Source organism: Crotalus tigris, unplaced genomic scaffold, assembly GCF_016545835.1.
Source record: "Crotalus tigris isolate CLP2741 ecotype Arizona unplaced genomic scaffold, ASM1654583v1 scf7180000018549.3470463, whole genome shotgun sequence".
NCBI lineage: Eukaryota > Metazoa > Chordata > Lepidosauria > Squamata > Viperidae > Crotalus > Crotalus tigris.
Genome location: NW_024097072.1, coordinates 2,864,413 through 2,884,885, shown reverse-complemented (window position 1 = coordinate 2,884,885; position 20,473 = coordinate 2,864,413). Strand labels below are relative to the sequence as shown.

Sequence of the window (20,473 nt, the reverse complement as noted above, 5' to 3'; positions counted from 1 at the left end):
AGTTTGGGCAAACACTTGGAAAGGGGCTTCGAAGCAGATGCCCCTTCCAGAAGTGAAGCCTTGGATTCATGGCTATGTTAATTTAGCATTGTAGCTCTTCAGAAGCTGTAGTAGACAAGCTCCTTCTTAGTGATTTCCAAAATATATATTTTATGGTGCAAGTAGAGGGCATTAGTTAGGTAAGATTTCTCTCTATAGGTGAGGAACCATGAAGGAAACCACCTAGAAGAGTCTTGACAGGTCTTTCTTCGTTTTTTTGGGAGTTCAACATCAATCAAAGGCATCTGGGAACTATTAGGGAGGAGCCGTCTTAACGCTCTTTCTTCCACACAAATTATCTGAGCCGACTTATCTCTTGCTCCTCTGGAATGCATTCTTCCTCTCTTCTGGGAATCCAGACAACATTCCATTACAGTGGATATCTTAGCGCCAACTATCATTAGTCCTCACCAAGTGGCTAGTGGCGGGGGATTTCTATCCCAAACTACCCCACCAAGATGACTATTTTTAGTTTACCCCAAATGGGATTTGCAGATTTGCAGCTGTAACATAAGGCACACAACATGTTTACAGCGCTAGTCCTAGGTTGATTGTGATAATGGGATTTTTCCCTTAGAAGTAGGAAATGCAAGTGTAAAATGCAGGGTACTTTATTGCAACTCCTGCTTGTCGTTTTATTCTTCTATTTGGGCTTTTGAGCACAGCATTGGGAAAATGTAGCTTCTTTGCATGCAAGAACGTTGCATCAAATGTTGCAATTGACATTCCAATGGCTAAATGAGCTGCTACTGACATTTGATTTCTTAAATGTGAAAATTAATGGTGTCTGCATAGTCTAAGCAGAGGAGGAGGAGGCTGAAACATCAGACAAAATTCAGGAGGCCAACCAATCAAAGAAGAAATTCTTCTTCTCTTTAAGAAGAATTTCTCTCTTCCCCTCCCCCAAACATCTCTGCAAAGTTAAAAGTAAAATGATATTTTACTCTGTGAGATGCTGGAAGGAGATATAAATGCATTCACGGAGTGAAAGGCAATTCCAGAACAGGTTATGTATCGCCAGAGGGAGGAGTGTCAAACTTACAAGTACATTTCAAGCAAATGGAGTTACTTTCAGAATGACAGAACCTGATGGATGGTTATGTAGATCAAGCCTTCCTCATTTTCTTGCCCTCAAAATCTGCCAAGCTGTGTTTCTCATTATCTACAACACAGTAATGCTGGGAGGAGTACTAATCAAGGATAGAAGCAACCCAAAACTAAGAAGAAATTTTCTGACAATTAGCACAATTAACCAGTGGAACAGTCTGCCTTCAGAAGCGGTAAATGCTCCAACACTGGAAGTTGTTAAGAAGAAATTGGACATCCATTTGTCTGAAATGGTATAGGGTTTCCTGCTTGAGCAGGGGGTTGGACTAGATGACCTCCAAGGTTCTTTCCAACTATTCTATTCTATTCTATTCTATTCTATTCTATTCTATTCTTACTCCTACTCCTACTCCTACTCCTATTTCTATTTCTATTCCTAAGAATTTTAGACAAGTCCCTAGTTTATATGATGGAAAGAAGTACTTTTTAAACTCTGTCCTAGCTCTTTCCCTATTTAGTTTTAATGGATGACCCTGAGGTCTAACACTGAATGTAGTGGAGAAGAACCTCCTTCTATGCACATTTCAGAAGTAGGCATCTATTCCATGTTTCCCAGTTTGGTACCTTTCACATCAATCAGTTAATTTTTATTACGGTTACAGACCAGCATTGCCCTCCAAATAGCTTAGTTTTCATAAGAGCAGAAGAAGAATCCTGAGGTTACCACGGCCTATCTAAGCCAGGTTTCTGGGTCATATGGTGGTCAAGCAGAGGCACTGAGGAGTTCATAAGGAGGAAAATGGGAGTACAATAGCTCTCTTCTAGTAGCCAGTTCTTAAAATCTACTCTCTGTAATTCTGTGATAGCATGGAGACATCAAAGCTGAGAACTGTTGATAGGTTGATCGCCCGTGAAGTTCTCCATTCTCTTCTAAAAATAATCTAAGTAGATGGCCATAATCACAATTTCATCAGAGGGTATCAAACCTACGTTCCTTCCCCAATCAGCACAGTTATTTTTAAAAAGCTGCTGTAGCAAAGAGTAATGATATCTTATTGGCTTCAATTTCTTACCAGCATGGTTGGACTTACCAGTAGCTTTTAATGTCGGCTGCACTCCTAGCAAGAGTTTTAATCTTTTGGCATGGATTTTCCCTTGATAATGTGACTCAGCCACCACCGCCGAGGTAAATGACATATTGCAGAGCGTGCAGCACTTGTTCTTATCCACGGAATCATCATCGCTTCCCTGGAGAAGACAAGAAGGAAGAAACAGGGAGATTAGCTCATGGTGAAGCAACAGAGAGAGCAGGAATTGCAGGCAAATGCCAGATAAATCTGATTTTGGATGCCTGATTTTGAACTGAGATTTCAGAAGTGCATGGAATCTGAGAAGAGACCTGAGGGGGATGTGGAGAATTGTCTTTCCGTGCACAGAAATTTCCAGCATCTACCTTTTTTTTTCAGACAGTTGACTTCTACCCCAAGGATCGTAAGGATTCAAGCGACAGCAACAGGAATTCAAGCAAAAACTTCTAAAACACAAGTGTGTACGTTGACAAGGTATGTTTTTAAAAAAAGAGAGTTGGCGTATACATTAAGATCACAAAAGATATACATACGTATGAAAAAATGGTATTGCCCCAATGGATTTCATGAGATCATCCAATCTTATAAGGTTATAAAATCCTACACTGAAATCACTTCAAATTCTGCTGTTGAGATGGCTGAAATCTGGCAGGATTATTGCTGATCCCACCAGACTTTTGAATGTCAGCATCTGGGATCTGAAAAGAGCAGTGTCTGCTATCTTTGCTCATCTGCCAGCGTCTAGCCCATAGCTGGCTCAGGAATTCTGGGAGTTGAAGTCCATGAGTCATAAAAGAGCCAAGGTTGCCTACCCCTGGTCTAGCCTTTCTGAGAAAAGCTGCAGAACATCTCCTTTTTCTGCCTTTTTTCCCCCTGCTAAATCAAGGAAATGTACCATGTTCCAACCCAGAGTCATTACAAGTGTGAAAAGACATTCCATTTTGCTATTCAAGACAATTTTATGGGCTTATGAATGCTTTAATATTTTCATACTTTTAATTGATTCTTTAATGGGGGTGTTTCTCAAGGTTTTAATGAAAGACAAAGTCTTATGTCCCCAAGCCATAATCACAAAAAATGCCCACTTTTTTTTTTTTTGCCAAATTAGAATTAGGGTCATAAGATGCGCTCACCTCCAAGATTTCCCCACCAAAATGGTAGGAGCAAATACACAGAGAGAGCAGTGTTTCTCAACCTTGGTGCCTTTAAAAAGTATGGATTTCAACTCCCAGAATTCCCCAGCCAGCATGCATGGTTGATGATGGGAAGCATGCTTACTAGGCAATTCTGGGAGTTGATGTTCTGCATATCTTCAAGTTGCCAAAGTTGAGACACACAGAGAAAAAGAAAGCAAAAGAATGCAAAATAGACACATTAGAGTCTCTTGTTCTTAAAACAACTTTTAAAAAAATCAACACACACCACCAAACTGGCAGAACATTTACACTCTACCTCTTCGACAGCAAATGTCACTATGCCTTTAGGGTTTAATCAATCCCATCTCTTAAAGGCAAGTGATCTAGAGTGCACTATATAAACTAGGCTGAAAACAATGGCATTATTCTATTGTAGTGCCAGAACTGAGACAAATTTCAAATTTCTCCACCCAATTTATGAGGGAAGAAACTGATTAGGCAGAGGCACCAAAGCAGTGGTGGGACTCAAATATGGGAACAACCAGTTCTCTGTGCGGGTGCCACTTCCGGAAGTCCATTCTGGGCTTGGGCAACAAAAAATTAGCTACCGGTTCTGCTGAAATGGTGCGAACTGGCTGAATCCTGCCATTGCACCAAAGGAAGGAGAAAGTGCCAGTTTGGTGTAGTGGTTAGGCACTCACCTAGAAGCCAGGAAACTGTGAGTTCTAGTCCTTGCTTAGGCATGGAAGCCAGCTGGATCACATTGAGCTAATAACCAAGAGACTGTAAGTTCTAGTTCCAAAGCCAATGGGATGACTTTGGGCCAATCACCAGGAAATGGTGAGTTCTAGTCTCTTTAGGTATGAAAGCCAGCTGGGTGACTTGGGGCCAATCATCAGAAGATTGTAAGTTCTAGTCTCGCCTTAGACATGAAAGCCAAATGGGTGACTTTGGGCCAATAACCAGGAGATGGTGAGTTCCAGTCCCACCTTAGGCAGGAAAGCCAAATAGGTGAACTTGGGCTAGTCACTCTCTCTCAGCCCAACCTACCTCACAGGATTGTCGTGGTGGGGAAAATAGAAGGAAGGAAGAATATTTGGTATATTCCTGCCTTGAGTTATTTATATTAAAAATAAAGGGACAGATATATATATTTTTAAAAAACAAGACTCCTTTTTAGTGCCACGTGTATCTCAACAGACGAAGCCCACAGACGAGTTCCTAGCAGTAAAGCAGAGAAGCCAGAAGACCACAGAGAAAGGCAGTTACTCCCACCCAGCCTCCTTCTCCTGGTGGGTCACCTTCATCACTAAAGCAGCTTAGCAACACGATGGTCTATCTGTGCAAATGTCACCGAGCTTCTACGCTTCTTCTACGGAACTTCAAAAAGCAAACTGACTTTCATCAAACGGAACGAGGGGAAAATGCAAGGAGAAAATTACATGCAAAAGAATTCTGCCTGGCACTAAATGGAGCATGGCAGGAGAAATGGAGGCCAGAGGGAAGAACACCAATTCCTGGGGCTTGATAACTGTCATTTTTGGAATCACACTGCCATTTCTCTCCTCTCCCATCGGTGCAAGTTCGGTTGCATCAATAACGGTCATAGATTTCTTCCCATTCTAAAGAGAGCTGCTAAAACAAGCGTTTCTAGCAACATTAAAAAAAGACTGAAGAGAGGACATTTTAAAGTCATTTGTCAACATACACACTCAACTGGCAGCTGATATTTCCACATTAGCAGCAGAAAATGCCTGCACAAAGAATCCAACAGTTCCATGCTTATTTTTAATCAGGAAATAGGCCAGTGGTCTAATTAGTTCGCCAGACAGAATTGCTTCCTACCATCAACTTACTAGGAAGATTTATAAACAAAGGTTGCTAAAAAGCCTCCTCTGTGACACAATACCTTTCTAAAACTACTTTTTTCCCCCTCTACCATTTAAGAATAATCAATCACATCACACCAATCATCAACCAAAGGAGAAAGTTCTAGCTTGGAAGTTTTCTAACCCTGCACAGTGATAGAAGGAAAGATTGCCTACTGCATTTTATCAAACATAATTACACACCAGCGATCTTGCAAGCCACTGGGTTTCTAGTCCAGCCCTAATCAGATTTACTTAGGAGAAGTCTGATCAAGTGAAACACGAAAGAATATAATTTTTGACAGTGACAAACACTTCCCTACCCCTATCCCCCCAGGAATTATTCCAACACTGCTGCCGAAGACTGAAAAGAATCCTCTTGCTTTCACTTCACACTGGAGTTTTACTGAGTTGAAAGAGAAAAGAGGCGGACCAGTGCACGGGAAAGTGGGAATGACCTTGGGAAAGGGAGGAAGGGAGGCTACCTGGGGAACAGTCAGATAAGAGACGGCCTAGCCCACAGCTGCATAAGGAGCAGAGAAAGGAACTCAGAAGGGGATACCGCCAAGATTCCCAGGCTTATGAAAGAGACAGTGGGAGATTTGTATTTTCAGCCTTGCAAGATTCTGTTAACATAGTCTTACAATAAAGTAAAATTTGTTCCTCTGATCATAGCTTTCTGCCTGCTTTACCGGGAAAGGCTGACATCAACCTTGCAAGTCTGAAAGCACAAATCTCCTGTCTCTTTCATAGCCTGAGAAATTGAGGATTGGGGTGGGTGGGTGGTGGGTAGCCTTCTGAGCTGCTTTCTCCCATTTTGCAGCTGCAGTTTATGCTTTTTCTTATCTGACTGATCCCTAGGTAGCCTCCCACCACCCCAGGTCATTCCCACATACCCTTACAGTTAGGGAGAAAAGGGTGCTTTGCTCACTTTAAACTCCAGTGCTCCCTTACACAGCCCCTAGTGCAGTGTTTCTCAACCTTGACAATTTTAAGGCATGTGGACTTCAACTCCCAGAATTCCATAGCCAGCAATGCTGGCTGTGGAATTCTGGGAGTTGAAGTCCACATGCCTTAAAATTGTCAAGTTGAGAAACACTGCCCTAGTGGAAGGTGACCCTCAGCTGAAAAAGACTGACATATTTCTGCTGCAGAATCAATCGATGCCGGTCAATACAGAAAACAAAGCTGCATAGACCAGCAACAGAAAGTAGCTTTGGATATTTGTACTGAAGCAGGGAAGCATGATTAAAAAGAGTGAGTGCTTGTTTTCTTGCATCACATCTCTTTTATGTCGGGGGCCCAAATCACTCAACGCAAGGCAAACAGCAGCATTTCATAGGCTGATTCCCCAGGAAAGGCTCCTAATTGTGCGTGACTCCTAATCTGCCTGACCCAAATTTACAGCAACAACAGTGACTTACAAAAGGGTGTATGGGCATGTCTAGTTTAAAGAAAAGAAGGACTAGGGGTGACATGATGACAGTGTTCCAGTATTTAAGGGGTTGCTACAAAGAAGAGGGGGCCACCTTATTTTCCAAAGCACCCGAAGGCAGGACAAGAAGCAATGGATGAAAACTAATCAAGGTGAGAAACAACCTGGAACTAAAGAGAAATTTCCTGACAGTTTAGCAGAACAATTAATCTGTGGAACGACTTGCTTCCAAATGTTTTGGGTGCTCCAACACTGGAAGTTTTTTTAAGAAGATATTGACAACCATTTGTCTGAAATGGTATACTGTAGGGTTTCCTGCCTGAGCAGGGAGTTGGACTAGAACAGGGGTAGGCAACCTCGGCTCTTTTATGACTCATGGACTTCAACTCCCAGAATTCCTGAGTCAACTATGCTCAGCAAGGTTAATGCTGTATGGAACGAAACTCTGGCTGAATCTGGATGTTCTGCTTCGGATACCACGAAGCCCCCCCCTCCCAGAAGGTAACAAGGAAAACAGGTCGTGGAGAGGATGTGTAGTGTCCCAGATAATCTTACAGACCCTGCTCATGCAGCGCTTCTGTGCTATGTCCTGGATGGGAGGGAGGGAACTGCCAATGATCTTTTCGGCCATTCTCACCACTCTCTGCACTGCCTTCTTGTCTGAAGCAGTGATGCCTCCAAACCAGACTGTGATGCTGTATGACAGGATGCTCTCGATTGTCCCCCTGTAGAAAGTGGGACAAACTTCCAGTGTTGGAGCATTCACCGCTTCTGGAGGCAGGTTGTTCCACTGGTTAATTCTTCTAACTGTCAGGAAGTTTCTCCTTAGTTCTAAGTTGCTTCTCTCCTTGATTAGTTTCTACCCGTTCTCTCATCTGAGATGGAAGCATCAACACGGAGTTCTTTCAACATAAAATATGTTTATCATTAGCCTTCAGTAGAAGAAATTAAAGGGAAATGTCTTCAGGTAGAGGAGCTATAAATGCTTGTTAGCAGAGGGAAAAAAAGCTTGTTTTTAATGCCCTGCTTTTTTTTTCCTATTTATTTCTCTCTCTCCTTTTATATATTAAGTTTTCTTCTTGTCTCGGGCCCTAGGGGATGATTTCAAAGTAATTTCAAAGTTGAAGTGCAGTAAGAAATTGTTGTGAATTCACACATCAACATCCAACGATGCTCAAACTAAGTCACCCATAAAGACCTTGTTTGAAAACTCGAGGCTTGAAAAGTGTTTGTGGCTGGAGTTGTTTTTTTTCTCATACATCCAGGTCATGTGGGAGGCATTTGTCTTGAGCTTTACTGAGATTATTCCCCTTCAAAATCAGATAACTGTCATTATTGATTGCATCAGTTTCAGGATTCTCCTATTCCATCAACCAAGTTTTTGTTGTTTTTGTTCAGATGTTACACTGGAAATGATGGAAGAGCCTCTTAGGAGAATTCAAAGACCTCCATTGCTAGCTAAATAGCTTTCATATTTCTCTTCCCCATTTGGGGTCTTTCATAAAGATTTGGAGAAGGGAACAATTGGATTTTATGCGAGAGTGTTCCTAAACATCTAACAACCAGGAAAGAAACATGTTGTCCTCAGGTCGTTCCCGACGCCTTAGTTTTCATGGATTCCGTGGTCCAGCGTTTCTCCCGCTTGAAAATGTGTGGATGCAAATTGCACAGCTGTATGGGGAGGCCTTCATGCCTTCCCACCCAGCATGCTCGGTAGGGAATTCTGGGAGTTGAAGTCCAAGCCTCTTCGAGTTGTCAGGGTTGCTCTAGTCCAGGGGTCTTCAAACTTGGCAACTTTAAGACTTGTGGACTTCAACTCCCAGAATTCTTAAAGTCTTAAAGTTGCCAAGTTTGAAGACCCCTGCTCTAGTCCAAGTGACTTGATTCTGTTGGATTTTTTCCACTAAAATGTGCACTATTAAGAGCAGTAAATCAGAGAATTGGTATGAGGGGATAGCCAAGTGGTGCCAGAGGGCGCCATGTTGCCCATGATAATGGTCAGATAGCATACCTGGGAATAATAGTGGAGTGGCTGTACCCGGAGATAGCGGAATAGAAGAGAAAGAACTCTTAGAACAGAACAAAATTTTGCAAATAGAAATAGAATGACTGTGGCAAATGAAACTGAAGGCAATACCAATACTAATAGGTCCCTTGGGTGCAATCTCAAACAACTGGAGCACTACTTGAACCCCATCGGCATTGACAAAATTACCATCAGTTGGCTGACCTCCCAAAGGTGCTTTTTTCACTTCTCATCTAAGAAGCTTCTTCGGTTACGAAGTTCAGAATTTGAAGAAGCTTCTTGGATAAAAAGCGAAACGTCTTCAAGGAAAAACAAAGATCAGTTGCCTTTTGAAAAAAAGCACTTTTGGGAAAACCATAATAATAAGTCTCATGAGATTTTGAGCAAGACTACCAAAATTTGTACAGTTTACTAATTGTGCAAGATTTCAGAGACTGGGCTGTTGATCAATATAGAATTATTTTCAGCCTGTCTCCTAAGACAGCAAGCTATCCCTTTTTATCTGGCCAAAAGTTGCGGTGTATAAAGGTGCACAAATAAGCCAATATAATCTCCAGACAGCCTCTTATAAATCTCCCAAACTCAGTGGACCTTGTCCAGATGGTTTTGTAGGAATGAAATAGAGAGATACTCTTTACAGAACAGTGACTATGACTTGAAATCCAATATGTCATGGTCTGAAGAAATACAGAGCTGCATTCTTCCTTGAAAATCTGGATCAGGTCAACAGCAGAACCTCAGATATGGCTCCACCACAGAATAGCAGTAGATTTAAATATATTGATCAAAGATTATATTTTGATTTTAAAGGATCTAGTAAAATTCTTGGGTTACAGAATTTTGTGCCATTCGCTCTCTTAGAAGGTCTGTTCCATGCATAGGCAATAATAGATTTTAACCTATTTGCTTTACGAAGTTTGGCTGGTTTTCTTTAATGATCTGTGCCCTTTGTTAAAACGTCTTTGTAATTTCTTAATAATAATAATAATAATAATAATAATAATAATAATAATAAGTTGGAAGGGAACTTGGAGGTCATCTAGTCCAACCCCTTGCTCAAGCAGGAAACCCTATACCATTTTTAAAAAATGGTTGTCCAGTCTCTCTTAAAAACTTCCAGTGTTGGAGCATTCACAACTTCTGGAGGCAGGTTGTTCCACTGGTTAATTGTTCTAACTGTCAGGAAATTTCTCCTTAGTTCTAGGTTGCTTCTGTCTTTGATTAGTTTCCATCCGTTGCTTCTTATCCTGCCTTCAGATATTTTGGAGAATAGCTTGACTCCCTCTTTTCTGTGGCAGTCCTGGAGATATTGGAACATTGCTATCATGTCCCCCCTCGTCCTTCTCTTCATTAGACTAGACATGCCCAATTCCAGCAACTGTTCCTTATATGCTTTAGCCTCCAGTCCCCTAATCATCTTTGTTGCTCTTCTCTGCACTCTTTCTAGAGTCTCAGCATCTTTTTTACATCGCGGTGACCAAAACTGGATGCCGTATTCCAAGTGTGGCCTTACCAAGGCATTGTAAAATGGTATTAACACTTCACGTGATCTTGATTCTATCCCTCTGTTAATGCAGCCTAGCACTGTGTTGGCCTTTTTGGCAGCTGCAGCACAAGGCTGGCTCATATTTAAGTGATTGTCCACTAGGACTCCGAGGTCCCTCTCCGAGGTCCCTCTCATGATGTCATCATGTTTTCTGACTTCAGGGCAGTCACCTTGGGGATCCATCCGGATCAAGTCAGATATACAAAAGACACTCTTTGTACAAATTCCCTCTGTCGTTGTTTGTGGCCCTATTACCCCTCATGCGTCTGAGGCCTTGGGACTGTCCTGCTCAGCTGTCACTGGGACTCTGTCCCAACAGTAGGAGTAAACTTTGGAAAAACGTCTTCATTGCAAGCTCTTCCTTACCTATGGGGATCGTGTGGAAAACAGACATCATTTCAGTAGACTGGAGATGAAATAAATCTAGAGGCTCATCACTACTCAATTACCACAGGGCCACAAGGGGCCAGATAAAGCTAAGAGGAACAAAAGGCAGTGTGAAGCCTTATAATGCTTGTGATTGATGCAACAATCATTTACTAGAATTTATTTCTCCCAGCTTTTCCCCCTGGGGATGAAGGAACACATTATTCAATTTTTCTTTCTTGCTTGCATTCAGAAAGAGGCTTCAGGAAGCTTTTTTTTTTTTTTTTTTTTTTTTTTTTTAGCAATTCTGACCTGATTCACAACTGGTAGACTAGTAAGGGGTTTGAAATTTATTTTGATCTGGAAAAGATTGGTTTTAAATATATCAACATGCATTTCCAAACCTGCCTTTTGAGCAAAGGAGAGGCGTTCAAATGCCATTTAAATGAAAAAAAGGTCTTGCTATTTTTTGAAACACAAATAAATGCAGGGATAAGGTCGAATCTCATTTTCCTTCCGCTCCACAGCCCCAATTCTGTCTTATCCATTTCCCCAATTTTCTTTGCCTAATGAAGCAGGGGTCTCCGAACTTGCCAACTTTTAAGACTTGTGGACGTCAACTCCTAGCATTCCTCAGCCAGTCATTCTGACTTCTGGTTGAAGTCTACGCATCTTAAATTTGCCAAAGTTGAAAAACATTGTCCTAAGCTAACTCAAATCTCCTCTAATACACGAGGGCTCACCATCTGCCATTAGCTTTCAGGTGGAAGAGAAAAGGCTCATGCTATGTCAAAAATCTACACTGCTTACAAATTTCTTCCTACTTTACAGCCTGGTGCTTCAGATTTATTTTGTCTTTCCCTCCATGTTGACCTTATATTATAATAATAACATCAACAACAACAACAACAATATACCTGTAATAACATCAAACATCCACATCTGCCTATCCCAGGTCCTGGGTAAGAACTCGATAGGTAGACAAAATGCCAAATCCAGTCTGAACATCTGGCTGACTGTGCGATGATCCATAATAATAATAATAAAGTTGGAAGGGACCTTGGAAATCATTGAGTCCAACCCCCTGCTCAGGCAGGAAACCCTATACATTTCGGAAAGATGGCTGTCCGGTCTCTTCTTAAAAACTTCCCGTGTTGGAACATTCACCACTCCTGGAGGCAGGTTGTTCCACTGGTTAATTGTTCTAACTGTCAGGAAGTTTCTCCTTAGTTCTAGGTTGCTTTCTCCTTGAGGAGTTTCCATCCGTTGCTTCTTATCCTGCCCTCAGGCACTTTGGAGAATAGCTTGATTCCCTCTTCTTTGGGGCAGCCCCTGAGATATTGGAAGACTGCTATCATGTCCCCCCTTGTCCTTCTCTTCGTTAAACTAGACATACCCAATTCTAGCAACCGTTCCTTATATGCTTTACTCTCCAGTCCCCTGATCATCTTTGTTGCTCTTCTCTGTACTCTTTCTAGAATCTCAACATCTTTTTTACATCATGGTGACCAAAACTGGATGCAATATTCCAAGTGTGCCCTTACCAAGGCATTGTAAAGTGGTATTAACACTTACATGATCTTGATTCTATCCCTCTGTTAATGTAGCCCAGCACTGTGTTGGCCTTTTTGGCAGCTGCAGCACATGGCTGGCTCATATTTAAGTGATTGTCCACTAGGACTCCGAGGTCCCTCTCACAGTTACTACTATTGAGCAAGGTACCCCCTATGCTATACCTGTGCATTTGGTTTTTCTTGCCTACTTCTATTCTTCTGGTTTTCTGCCCCTTTTCATCCCTCTGCAGCCTCCTTGGCTGCCTGAATCTTTCACCTTGTTGTCTTCATTTGGGATTATATGCAAGTATGGGAAAAGCCAGGGAAGCTGGAGGTGGCCGGAGGGATAAATGCACAGCAAAGGACAGGAAATTCAGATTATAGCCCTTCTCACTGCATACACGAGAACATCTCTGAATTTTTCTCCTTGTAATGATCAAAAGCAAATGCCCTTCCATCAAATGGAGCGCAACCTCGAGGAAAGGAAAATGTAGAGGATTTTTTTTTAATCCAAACTAAATCAGGTGGGATTAATGCCTAGCCTGGAAACAAAAGAAACCGTGAGGATATTTCTTCACAAGCACCTTCACTGCATCTCCACAGGTCCACTTTTTCCTACAATTAGACAGCTTCTGCCACTGCAGTTCCCACGTGCCTGCCCTCTTGATTCTCCCCAGGAAAAAGGCATCATTAAAAAAAAATGATGTTAGCCCCACGATTATAGCATAGCCAGCCCAGTTTGGTTTGCAGCCTTAATTTTCTTAGATTGCAAGGGACAGCTGCGTGTAATAAATCAAATCCCATAAAATAAGTTGCCAAGCATCCTTTATGCTGTCTGCCAGGCTGAGATACTAACATTTTAGGACAGCAGTAAGGATTACCTAAATAATATTTTGTGTAACCCCTTCTCCTCCTTTCTCCTGCTCAGTCGCATTGGTTTTCCCAGCTGCTATCATAACACTTTACTCATTTACAGCATCTTTCGTTTTGCTTTTCTTTAAAGAAAAACCCAATTGCAACAATAAGTGGAATAAAGTAGGGACAAAATTGCGCAGTTTTTTATAAAAGAAACATTAATGCCAACCATTTAGATAAAAAGTAAACAGCAATCAAGGCAACAGATAAAATCTCCAAAAGGCCCCAACTAATAGATAAGTACTCGGTGAAAACATATCGGGGGGGGGAGCTATTTAATCTTTAGGAAGATTATTCCTGAAAAGAAGATTATTCCTGAAAACCAGAAGAGAAGAATGCCCTACTCTTGGATCCACAGATGAGTGACTATCAGCATAGCAGTCTGGTTAGTAGGGCAGCTACTCCAGAGCTAAAAGACTATGTGACCCTATATTGAAACAGGCTGTTCCTTATAAACCTGGACCTTGATGAAATGTTATGATTTAAATTTTGAGCTAAGCCTTAAGGGTCCGTGGCCATGGTCTGTGGCCACAAATGGTATTTAAGGAGGTCCATCGTGAAGACAAGATTGGGAATCACTGGCTTAGTATCTACCAGGAAGTATAACAGTAATGTTTTAACACCCTATTCTAACTAGTCCATCTCTTTCTCCATACTGGATTGATTAGTCCAGACATGTCAAACTCGCGACGTCACATGACATCGCACGACGTATCGGAGCTTTTTCCCCATTGCTGGCAATGGGATGGGTGCAGTTTCGTCGTGACACATCCAGCCCATGGGCCAGCAGTTTGACACCCCTGGATTAGTCCTTTGAAGAGTCTCAACCAATCATGAGTGGAGGAAATTCAAAAATATGAGACCAAGAGAATTTGTCTATCGGCTGATAACAATCAAGTCAAATGAGGTCATGGCAGGCTAGAAAGAGACGCTGTGATTCAACTCACACATTGTATTTGGACAGAACATCACAGTCACCTACAATATTGTGCCAAAGTTACACCCCCTGCTTTCTCTTTCTCCCTTGATGTGCAAAATAATGCTTTCGCGCTTGAGAAAGAAGATAGCTAAATTATTTAAAAAGTATCCTCATTTTTACCGTCTTCTCAAGCTATGACGGCTACGGATCAACTTGGAGTTATCCTTCAGGCTGAGTCTTTCTCTGAGCATTCCTATCATGTTCATCTCCACATGCATTCTTTCTCTAAGGGTGTGCTGTTAAGACACCAGCTTCCTCCAGTTATTCTTGCATTCTGCTGTAGCCCCTTGTGAAAATAAACAGCCAGGACATCAATGCAGAGTTCTGCTGGGCAAAATTTCAAAAGACCGACTTGGTTTGAAAATGATTTAGAGAAGATATGAAAAGAAGAATTTTTTACTTATGAAAAGAGCTAAGAGCTCTTGCCACAGTCCCATAGATGCTTTTTCTAAAAGACCATTCGACTTTCTTGTTCTCTTTCTTTGAAAACATTTGGGTTCTCATCCAAGAAGCTTCTTCAGTTCTAATTGATAGGTGGGGAATGGAAGGATTTATTTACTGTATATATATAAAGAATATAAATCCTTTCCTTCTCCACTAATCAGTCAGAACTGAAGAAGCTTCTTGAATGAGAAGCAAAACGTTTTCAAAGAAAACCATGATCTGGATGATTGAGAATCTCCATAGATTTTTTTTTTAAAAAAAAAAAAACCAGGAAAGTCCAGTTGTCTTTTGGAAAAAGCACCATTGGGATAACCATGACCTGGACGATTGAGACTCTCCATAGGCATTTAACCCATGCACAGAAACCACTTTGCTTTAAAGATTGGGTCAGACTGTGCAATCTTTGACGCTTCAAGTACAGTAGACTCTACCCCTTCTGTATTGGTCCACCTCTAAATGTTTTTGCAGGTATGAATGCTAGGAAATCCAATCTGGGTCCCTGTTGGGCAAGTAACAGACAGAAGAACACTCACATTTTCTGACCGAAGCTTCTTCGCAGGACATCCTCCATCAATTGGGTGGAGCATGTAGTAAAGCCGAACTTTGCTTGCATGTTTCCGACTCTGTGGAGGAAAACCAAGGAGCCTTTTTTCAATGAACCAAGCCTTTGCAAAGAACACCAAAGCCAAGTCTTGCCCTACTCCTTAGATTGCGACAGCTCTCTTTTCTTAAGTTTGAAGAAGAGCTTAAATCCCCAGCCTGTTTTCTGGGTAACAAACCTTGAGGATGTGATTTTTACGGCCCTCTCTAAGCAGTTTACAAAGTCAGCATCTTGCCCCCGAGAATCTGAGTCCTCATTTTACCGACCTCGGAGGGATGGAAGGCTGAGTCAACCTTGAGCTGGTGAGAATCCAACTGCTGGCAACCGGCAGTCAGCAGAAGTAGCCTGCAGTACTGCATTCTAACCACTGCGCCACCACGGCTCAGATAGCTGAACATAGAGACAAGAAAAGTTTAAATTTCTTGTTTGAATACCTACGAAAAAATGTCTGGTTTTCTTCACATGAATTCCATGTAAAAAAAAAATACCAATTAAAGTACACACCATAGCAATTGTTACATGATTTTAATTGCCACAGGAAAGTCATATCAAAGCCACTAAATTCTTTCGCTGGGACGAGCAGGGCTTGGAATCAATTAATTTTAGCTGGATGAGGAGAACCCTATTTTGCATTGTTCTGAACAAGATAATCACCAGTTTGTTAATTAACCATCAGGGATGTATTTTGATTCCCCCCCCCCCCGTTTCATTCCTCACTCTTGGTACTCCTGATGCTGTCTGTACACCGTCTGCTACAGCGTGCGTGCCTTTATGGTAGTTTTTCATTTCCAGACTGGAGACAGAGATTTGATCAAACTGAGATTTTGCAATCCTTCTAATATTCCTGCTGGTGTTTTTTTTCATATCTATCTATCTATATAAAACATTTCTATCCCTACCTTTCTTCTGAGCCTGCTGTGGTGCTCAGCTGAAGCTTCTTGTGGCTTGGGCAGCATTTCAGATTGCAACCTATGAATACTCTCCACGCTAGCAACAATGAATACTGGAGCAAAGCAACTTTCCAGCCTTCAGTCTCTTGTTTTGGGTGCTTCACAGTCTCTTTTGTTTAGTTTGATTTAATTGGAAGAGATATTCTCTGAGCCAGCCAAAACACACCCAACGAGTAATTTTGCAAGGGAAGTGGTTCTAGATTGCCTTCTGCATATTAGCCATTTTGCATTGGAAACAAGGTCATTTCATTCTAAGTCCAACAGCATTCTGTGCCATATTTCTGGGGTTGGCCGTGCCTCTTATTAACACACTTTAATCCATGGTCCTCCACTCTCTTAGAGATAAAACTCAACTGCCTTATATTTTGGTCTAGTTTATCACTGCATTTTGATGCATGATCTCAAAGAGCTGCAGAGGCAGGGAGGCATTCAAGGTTTAGCTTGCTATATGAATTTGACAGTAGTTCTAAAAAAAGTGGGTTTAAGAATCATCCTCCAAAAGAAAAGGAACAGAAAACTGCTTTACCCTCCCATGCACATAATCCCATTCCCAATATTCTTAGCCAACTGGCACGAGCCATACGAGATGTTTAAAGTGGGAGCCAATCTGCCACTTTATTTTAGGTCCAATCCTACCTGAAATTTTTCTTTAGGTTTGAGTTGCAATATTTTAAAGGAAGGAAGGAAGGAAGGAAGGAAGGAAGGAAGGAAGGAAGGGAAGGAAAGAAGGAAGGAAGAAAGAAAGAAAGAAAGAAAGAAAGAAAGAAAGAAAGAAAGAAAGAAAGAAAGAAAGAAAGAAAGAAAGAAAGAAAGAAACCCATCCTGGAGCAAGGGAGAATGGAAGGAACCTCTTTAGACATCAAAAACTAGCATCTCTAAGCAAAAGCTTGGAAGAATTGCTCACTGATTTATATACTTATTTATATGATTTCTAAAGCCTGCCTTTCATTCAGGACCTCACAATGGCATCTGGTCTATTTGTTTTCCTCACAATAACTATACTGAGTGGTAGAATTGGATGGGAGAGGAGGACGAGCCCAAAGTCACTAAGAAAGCTTGCAAGGCCGAGGAGAGACTAGAATCTGGGTCTACTCTGCTCCTAGTCAAGGACTTTCACCCCTACATCGCTCTGCCTCTCAACTTTTCTCCCATCTCCCATCAAGAACAGAATGGATTAGAAGCGCTAGTAAGCTCAAAGGTGCTTCCCCCCCCCCCAAAAGGCAACTGGACTCGTTTTTCCTTGAGGAAGATGTTTCGCTTCTCTCCCAAGAAGCTTCATCAGTTATGGCAGGATGGTGGGTGCGATGGAAGGGTTACTTATGACAGGAGGGGCTGATGGTTTGGAAGGATCATATTTCTTTGCAGTCATCTGGTCGTTAGTACTCTCCCTGAGAGCTCTTGAGACCACTTGGGGAGTTTATCTGTGCCCTCAGAATCACCTGTATCAGAGTGGGATCTTTTTGGGACTGCTGCAAGGGCTGCATTGTAGATAGGAGGTTCTTATCCCCCCCCCCCGGCTCAATGTTAACATTGTTGTTGTTAGTGGCAAAGTCGTGTTCGACCCATCGCAACCCCATGGACAATGTTCCTCCAGGCCTTCCTGTCCTCTACCATCTTCTAGAGTCCATTTAAGCTCATGCCTCCTGCTTCAATGACTCCATCCAGCCACCTCCTTCTCTGTCGTCCCCTTCTTCTCCTGCCCTCCATCTTTCTCAGCATTAGGCTCTTCTCCAGTGAGTCCTTCCTTCTCATTAGGTGGCCAAAATATTTGATTTTCAACTTCAAGATCTGGCTTTCTAAAGAGCAGTCAGGGTTGATCTGCTCTAGGACTGATTGCCGTCCAGTCCAAGGGACTCGCAGGAGTTTTCTCCAGCACCATAGTTCAAAGGCCTCAATTCTTTGGCGTTCAGCTTTTCTTATGGTCCAACTTTCTCAGCCATACATTGCAACTGGGAAAACCATGGCCTTGATTATATGTGCTTTAATGTTAACATAAATGGTCTCTTTTACCCCTCTTTCAAACCAATGGTCCTCTCTATCCGGAATGTGGACCGAAAGCATGGGTAAAGAACTGGTGTGGTGGAACGTAGTCTGGATTCACAGAGGGAGGGGCTCCTTCCCAGAATGCAAAGAGACAGCAGATTTTGGAATGTCTGACAGGCAGGAAGAGGGTAAAGGCAGACCCTCCCTAGCAATTCGCAGAGTATATCTCTAACTATGCAGAGAGTGGCTTTAGTTAAGTAAGATTTTGTCTGTAGACGAACAACAGCGAAGAAACTACTCAGAGGTAACTCCATTTGTCATTCTTGATTCTTTGGGCCCGGCACTGGTGTTTTATTGCCACAACTGCAAATGGCAGAATGACAGCGACGTGCTGTTAAAAAGGAAGACAGGACTGCACAAATCCTAGGCAGACACAGAAAGAGTTTGCAATGATACTTGGATTGTTGCTTCAGATCACCTGCTTGGCAAATATACCACTTGCATGAAATAGCAGATCATAATTTAGCAATTGCAACAGGGGGATTAAACTTCCCTTGCAAGGATAAAAACCTCAGGTTTCTTTCCCCTGTGCCAGAAAGACATTTATATTTGCATGTTCCCCTGTGTTCTTAATTTAAATAAAAATAAATGTATGCGCATTAGAAGGCAATGGGGGAGATAGAGGACAAAATGCTTTATACTTTCAGGGCTTGGATGCGTTTCCTGAATATGTTATTTTTCTCTGATAGGCCCCAACTGACGCAAAGGAATAGAGATTTTTTTTTAAAAAAAGGATTATTTAAAAACATTTTAGCATGGCATTGCAGAGAAGTAGCAAAATCTAAGAATTCAGTCCCAAGAAAGGGAGTCTTTGCCTCCGAGTTTAGCGCTAGATGCAAGATGGTTTTCTTGCATTTAGCTCAGTTCATTGTCTTTTGAGAATATTCTTCAGAAAATATATTTCCAGTTTTCCACCTTCTCTTTTATACTGTGCAGTTAAGCAGTGGGACCATTTTAGTTTCTGTCACCTTTTCAGAGAAGGCCTGTGGCTATCTATCTAACATGCTGTAACTCAGGGATCCCAATCTTGGTCACTTTATGACTTGTGGACTTCAACTCCCAGATTTTCTGTATTAAAGATTGGTTGATGTTGATTCTATCTATCTATCTATCTATCTATCTATCTATCTATCTATCTATCTATCTATCTATCTATCTATCTATCTATCTTCTATCCATCCATCCATCTATCTATCCATCTATTCATCCATCATCTCTCTCTAATCCAGCGATTCTCAACCTGTGGGTTGGGACCTCATTTGGGGTCGAACGACCATTTCACGGGGGTCGCCAAACAACGCAGTCCGCCATTTTTCCCCCTTTTCCTTAGCTGTGCTACTCCCTTTTATTCTATTGGCTTTTGAAAGCCAATAGAATAGACTCTCTTGAATAGAGTCTAATTCTATTGGCTTTCAAAAGCCAATAGGAATTGTCCAGGCTGTCTCTGCCCTGCTGAGCCCACCAAAAGTCCCATTCTGCAAACGGTGCTGCACCAGTTGAGTAGTCCTTGACTTACGACGGTTGAGTAGTCCTCGACTTACGACCGGGTGGGGGTCGCGGCATTAAAAAGGTTGAGAATCACTGCTCTAATCGTACTAAGAGTTAACCTTAAAATACTTAATATACTTGAAAATAGACAAATACACAGACTAATACACAAACACAAATATCTGCTCTCACATATGTTAGTCTTTTGTCTAAACCTAATCCTTCCTTTCAAAAGTACATATGAGATCTTTAGACCTCTGCTGTGTTGTGACACTTGAAAATTTAAAGAATTGAAACATCTACCAGTTAGGAAACCAATTTTTTTTTTTAAAAAAAATATATCATTCATTGGTATCCCATGCCAATTGCACTAAACTAATTAATCTTAAAAAGCCTTCTGGAAGAGCCCTTTTGAGCAATTTCTTAAAAGCCAGAAGGATTGGGGAAAAACAGGCAAATCTGAAAATCTGAAAGGCAGATTCATGTTTTAATCCTTTCTCACATACATACAAACATACTGTACACAGAGAATAAGTTGAAAATCATTGCAGTAGTTTAAAACTGGATCTCAGAACTAACTTTAAAGCAGTGAAGCTGGCACAATAACGACATCACAATAAGTGATGCCATCTCAACAGCTCCTTCCAGTTAAAAAATTAGCTTCCACTTTTTGGATCAAATCATTTATATAAAGTACTGGTATGTGAGAATGACCTTGGGGAGGAGGAGAAGAAGAGAGACTGCCTCAAGGAACAACCAGATGAAAGATAGGCAAGGAGGTGGAGCCCACAGCTGAATAACACCAGAGAAAGAAACTTAAAAAGCATCTGCCCTAAATTATAAGGTGAAAAAAAGAGAGTGGGGAGATTTGTACTTTCAGACTTGCAAGATTGACTGCCAACCTCCCAAGTAGACTAGAATCACAACAAGATGAATTAAATCTACCTTA

The 20,473-nt window shown here is 41.6% G+C and overlaps 1 protein-coding gene across 5 annotated transcripts in view; it reads right to left on the bottom strand.

The window, feature by feature from the left end:
• ZMAT4 (zinc finger matrin-type 4) overlaps nt 1-20,473 on the bottom strand; it is a 97,734-nt gene that overhangs the window by 42,329 nt on the left and 34,932 nt on the right. For all 5 annotated transcript variants that reach the window (XR_005557994.1, XM_039354300.1, XM_039354302.1 and 2 more), the window contains exons 3-4: nt 14,976-15,065; nt 2,178-2,334 (exon numbers count right to left, since the gene is read on the bottom strand). Coding sequence is in view for 4 of the 5 variants with exons in the window: in XM_039354300.1 (XP_039210234.1) it covers nt 2,178-2,334; nt 14,976-15,065 (247 nt within the window). In the remaining variant the exon portion in view is untranslated. The remainder of the gene's footprint in view (nt 1-2,177; nt 2,335-14,975; nt 15,066-20,473) is intronic.